At 52.1% G+C, this 5492-nt stretch overlaps 2 protein-coding genes across 2 annotated transcripts in view; both read right to left on the reverse strand.

The window, feature by feature from the left end:
* ZNF805 (zinc finger protein 805) overlaps nucleotides 1–5492 on the reverse strand; it is a 59971-nt gene that overhangs the window by 39380 nt on the left and 15099 nt on the right. The gene's annotated exons all lie outside the window — the stretch shown is intronic.
* AURKC (aurora kinase C) overlaps nucleotides 235–5492 on the reverse strand; it is a 6500-nt gene continuing 1242 nt past the window's right edge. The window contains exons 4-8 of the mRNA XM_006753304.2: nucleotides 5213–5404; nucleotides 3747–3885; nucleotides 3228–3376; nucleotides 1106–1280; nucleotides 235–542 (exon numbers count right to left, since the gene is read on the reverse strand). Coding sequence (XP_006753367.1) covers nucleotides 372–542; nucleotides 1106–1280; nucleotides 3228–3376; nucleotides 3747–3885; nucleotides 5213–5404 — 826 coding nt within the window. The 3' untranslated portion in view covers nucleotides 235–371. The remainder of the gene's footprint in view (nucleotides 543–1105; nucleotides 1281–3227; nucleotides 3377–3746; nucleotides 3886–5212; nucleotides 5405–5492) is intronic.

A 5492-nucleotide genomic window follows, 5' to 3' on the forward strand; every position in this document is an offset into this window, starting at 1 on the left:
GCCTAAGGACTGTATGGACAGAAGGGTCCTGGGTGTGATTCTGCTCAAGGGCACATACCTTGGTTGCAGCCTCGATCCCGGGCCCTGGTTGGGGCGCACGCGGGAGGCAACCAATCAGTGTGTCTCTCTCACACCAATGTTTCTATCTCTCCCTGTCCTTTCCACTCTCTAAAAAAAAAAAATCAATGGAAAATATCCTCGGGTGAAGAGAAAGAAAACAAAAAGAAATAAAAATAATGTTAACATAAATGATTAATCTTTTATTAATTAGCACCTTATATATTCTAACAGTGAAGACACAAAAGACAGACATGATAGCGGAGCCAGGAGAGCTCCCTGAACAAACACACAGGAACCGGGGCGGACAGGGCTCAGGAGGCCGATGGAGCGGGTGGAGGCTCCACCCTCCGAGAATGGGCCTGCACCCACGGGTGCTGCAGGACCTGGGCCAGTGGCAGCCTCTCCGAGGGCTGGTATCTGAGAAGCTTGCTGATCAAGTCCTGGGCCCCCAAAGGTATCGATGGAGGAAACTTTACATCAACCTGAGGAGGTTGGAGGAGAAACACAAGTATGGTTAACTCCCCTCATAGCTGCCTGCCCTGCCCCCTCCTGTAGCTCTCCACCCACCCGTAGCTCGCTGCCCCACCCTCCTGCTGATCTGTGATCCAGTCGTTCCATGGTCAGTCGTTATGGGGTGTTATGTAACGGCCATTTGCATATTACATCTTTATTATGTAGAATATGTGTGTGTGTATGCATTTAATATATTTTTATTTATTTCAGAGAGGAAAGGAGAGGGAGAGATAGAAACATCAATGATGAGAATCTATTGGCTGCCTCCTGCACGCCCCCTACTGGGGATCGAGCCCACAACCTGGGCATGTGCCCTGGACAGGAATCGAACCCGGGTCCCTTCAGTCAGCAGGCCAACGCTCTATCCACTGAGCCAATCCAGCCAGAGCTGGTATGGTTAACTTTTTTTTGGCTCAGATTCTCTCTGCGGTGAGTCCTTTCCAGGCACGGGATCTAAGGCAACAAGCTCTGTGCATGTCGCAGGCTGGGCAGGCCCAGCAGCCACGGCTGCCAGCTGCCCCAGGAGCCTCACCTTGAGGATGCGCCTGTAGGTCTCGGAGTAGGAGGTGCTCTCGAAGGGGGGATTTCCCACCAGCAGCTCGTAGCAGAGCACCCCGATGCACCACAGGTCCACCATCTCGCTGTACGTCCTCTGCTCGATCATTTCCGGGGGCAAGTAATCCAGAGTCCCGCACATGGTCTTCCTCCTGGAGGCGGGCAGAGGCGTGAGCGCAGCCTAGAGGCCCAGAGCAGGGAAACATCCTTCATCGGCCCCAGCGAGACGGGAGTCCCCTCCCCAGCACGGGAGGTGGGAAGCACCAAGTTTTTCTTTATTTTTTTTAATTGTATTGATTTCAAAACTGAGAGAGAATCATTGATCGGCTGCCCCCTGCACACCCCCTGACCGGGAATCGAACTGTAACCTACTGGTTCATAGGTTGACACTCAACCACTGAGCCAGCGCTGGCTGGGCATGGAAGCCCCAAGTTTTGTGTTTTTTTAAAAATATATTTTTATTGATTTTAGAGAAAAAAGGTGAGAGAGAGATAGAAATATCAATGATGAGAGAGAATCATTGATCGGCTGCCTCCTACATGCCCCCTATTGGGGATCAAGCCCACAGCGTGGGCATGTTCCCTTCACCAGAATCAAACCTGGGACCCTTCAGTCCACAGGCCGATGCTTTATCCACTGAGCCAAACTAGCCAGGGCCCAAGTTTGAATATGGATCAGGGTTCCGAGAAGGCAGGGATTCCGGATTTTGGAATTATCCATACAAAGATTTAAGACAGAGAGGCAGAGAGGCATCGATTGGTTGCCTCCTGCACGAGCCCCAACGGGGCCTGGGTCTCAACCTGCAACCCTTGAGGGTGTGTGCCCTTGACTGGAGCTGAACTCGAGACCCTTCACTGAGCAGGCTGAGGCTCTAACCACTGAACCCACTGGCCAGGACCCAAGCGAGACTCCTTGTGCAGGGACAGCTGTTGTAATCTCCTTGAATGACATCAGCATAGTATACTAATGCACAAACCGCTAACACATTCATTTGCTGTCATTATCAAGCACCGTGTACTATATATAACTGTATGTGCTACACGTTTGTCTTTAGTCATTTATTTTCATCCTCGCCCGAGGATATTTTTCCATTGATTTTTTGTGTGCTTTTTTTTAGGCAGAGTGGAAGAGAGAAGGGAAGACAGAACCATCAATGCGAGAGAAACACATCGATTGGTTGCCACCTGCACCAGCCCCAATGAGGGCACAATGAGGGAGGAGCCTGTAACCGAGGTACACGCCCTTGACCGGAATCAAACCCAGGACCCTTCGGTCCGCAGGCCCACGCTCCATCCACTGAGCCACACTGGCTAGGGCTGTATGTGCCACTCTTATTTTTTTATTTAAATTTTTTTTATATTTTATTGATTTTTTACAGAGAGGAAGGGAGAGAGATAGAGAGTTAGAAACATCGATGAGAGAGAAACATCGATCAGCTGCCTTCTGCACATCTCCTATTGGGGATGTGCCCGCAACCGAGGTACATGCCCTTGACCGGAATCGAACCTGGGACCCTTCGGTCCACAGGCCCACTTGCTATCCACTGAGCCACACCAGCTAAGGCTGTATGTGCCACTCTTTTAGATAACTGGCAGCGCAGGTTTATTCACACAGCATCACCATGGACACGTGATGCATCACGCTACACGCAGCGGTTCTCAACCTGTGGGTCACGACCCCTTTGGCAGTCGAACGACCCTTTCACAGGGGTCGCCTAAGACCATCCTGCATATCAGATATTTACATGACGATTCATCACCATAGCAACATTACAGTGATGAAGTAGCAACAAAAATAATTTTATGGTTGGGTCACAACATGAGGAACCGATAACAGTAGCAAAATTACAGTTATGAAGTAGCAACGAAAATAATTTTATGGGTGGGGGTCACCACAACATGAGGAACTGTATTATACAAATAAAAGGGCCAGAAGGTTGAGAACCACTGCACTAAAGGCAGCATCGTTAGGTGGTGCCTGCCAGTACTCAGTTACAAACCCAGGCCTGTGTCCGGGTCTTACACCTGGGACATGTTACCTCGCATCATTCCTAACCAGCAGCCCAGGGCCCAGCCCGCCCCCGCCCCTGCCCGACTCACCTCAGCGAGGGGGTGTGCACGGACCAGCCGAAGTCCGCGATCTTCACCTCCCCCCGCAGCCCCAGCAGCAGGTTCTCCGGCTTGATGTCCCGGTGGATCACCTTGTTCTCGTGGCAGTAGGCCAGCGCGCGCGCCAGCTCCTCCATGATCTGTGGGGGCGGGGGCGAGGGCAGCCTTAGAAACGAAGCCTGGCCCTGACCGGTGTGGCTCAGTGGATAGAGCGTGGGCCTGTGGACCGAAGGGTCCCAGGTTCGATTCCGGTCAAGGGCACACGCCTGGATTGCATGTTTGATCCCCAGTAAGCGGCATGCAGGAGGCAGCCAATCAATGATTCTCTCATCATTAATGTTTCTCTCTTCCTTTCTCTCTGAAATCAATAAAAAATATGTAATAGGTTTATTAAAAGCAAAAAGCAATCTGGACATTCATGACAGCCACAAGCAGTGATCTCCCTCACCAGCCCACAGTAAACTCATGGCCCCAAAGCCCCAGCCACCCTCCCCTGCCCCCCCACCTCACCGTGGCCGCACGCTGCTCATCGATCGTGTGGCTCTTTTGCAGCTCCTTGTAGAGCTCACCCCGTGGCGCGTATTCCAGGATCAGGTACACACGCCGCTCATCATGGAAGTAGTTGTACAGGCGTAGGATATTGGGGTGTCTGGAGGGCAGACGGCAGGAGGGTCAGACTCCTCCCTGAGGCCCAACTCATGATGTTATTACAAGTGATTGGTCACACAAGACACAAGAAGCAGGTTGTGGCCCGGCAGGCGTGGCTCAGTGGCTGAGTGTTGACTTATAAACCAGAAGGTCATGGTTCAATTCCCATCAGGACACATGCCCGGGTTGCGGGCTCCATCCCCAGTGTGGGGGGTGTGCAGGAGGCAGCCAAGCCATGATTCTCTCTCATATCAGATTCTCTTTCTCTCTCTCTCTCTCTCTCTCCCTCCCGTTCTCTCTGAAATCAATGAAAAAATATATATATTTAGAGAAAAAAAAGAGAATACGGTTCCTTAAATCTTAAAAAGCAAAAAAAGCAGATTGTCCTGGCACCAGTATAACAGCCTGAGCTGGGACTGCATGAGGGGAGAACAAGGAAAGGGCATTTAGTGTGTGACACAGGGGGCTGCACGGAGTGTAACTGTGATAAATTGCAGACCTTCAGCTGAAAGCAAGGGCCTTGCCTCATTGGGGGTTGTTTGGAGGGAGATGCTGGGTGCGTGCGTCAAAGACAAAAGAGGACACAGTTGGTCTGGCTCAGTGTATAGAGCGCGGACTGAAGGGTCCTGGGTTCGATTCCAGCCAAGGGCACATGCCAGGGTTGTGGGCTCGATCCCCAGTGAAGGGCATGCAGGGGGCAGCGGATCCATGATTCTCTCTCCTCATGAATGCTTCTATCTCCCTCTCCCTTCCTGTCTAAAATCAATAAAATATCTATTTTTTAAAAAAGGGTCAGGCACCCGTGTGGGCCCTGGCTGGGGCGCTCAGCTAGTTAGCACATCCCCCCATGGAAGCCATTGTGGGTTCCATCCCCGGCCAGGGAACTACAAGGGTCACCCATGAATGCAGAAATAGGTGGAACAACAAACTGATGTTCTTTTTTTTTCTTTCTTTCTTTGTTTTTTTCATGTGACAGTCGTGATACTTTGTATTTATTTATGTATTTTTAAATATATTTTTATTGCTTTCAGAGAGGAAGGGAGCGGAAGAGAGAGAGAGAGAGAGAAACATCGATGATGAGAGAGAATCATTGACTGGCTGCCTCCTGCATGCCCCCCACTGGGGGGGGATCGAGCCGGCAACCCAGGCATGTGCCCTTGACCGGAATCGAACCTGGGACCCTTTTGTCCGCAGGCCGACGCTCTACCCGCTGAGCCAAACTAGTGTTCTTTTCTCTCTCAAATGAAAAGAAAAAACAACCGCCACCAAAACCCCCGCAAGCAAGCAAAGGCCCCGCGTGGAGCCCCCTAGGGGGAGACCGGCCTTACTGCAGGTGCGCCTGGATCTCGATCTCCCGGCGCAGCTGGTGCTCCATCCCCTCCTTCTCCAGCTGCGACTTGAACAGGACCTTGAGGGCCACGATGAAATGGCTGTCCCGGAGCCGGGCCAGGTACACGTTCCCGAACTTCCCCTTGCCCAGGGGGCGCCCGATGTCAAAGTCATCGATGGTGAGGCTGCGGCTGCCGGGGGAGGGAGAGGACGGCCCGGGTCGGGTTGGGGAGTCGGGTGGAGGGGGAGTCGGGGTGTCTGGAGGGCTCGCCTTCCCCT

Source organism: Myotis davidii, unplaced genomic scaffold (assembly GCF_000327345.1).
Source record: "Myotis davidii unplaced genomic scaffold, ASM32734v1 scaffold431, whole genome shotgun sequence".
Lineage (NCBI taxonomy): Eukaryota > Metazoa > Chordata > Mammalia > Chiroptera > Vespertilionidae > Myotis > Myotis davidii.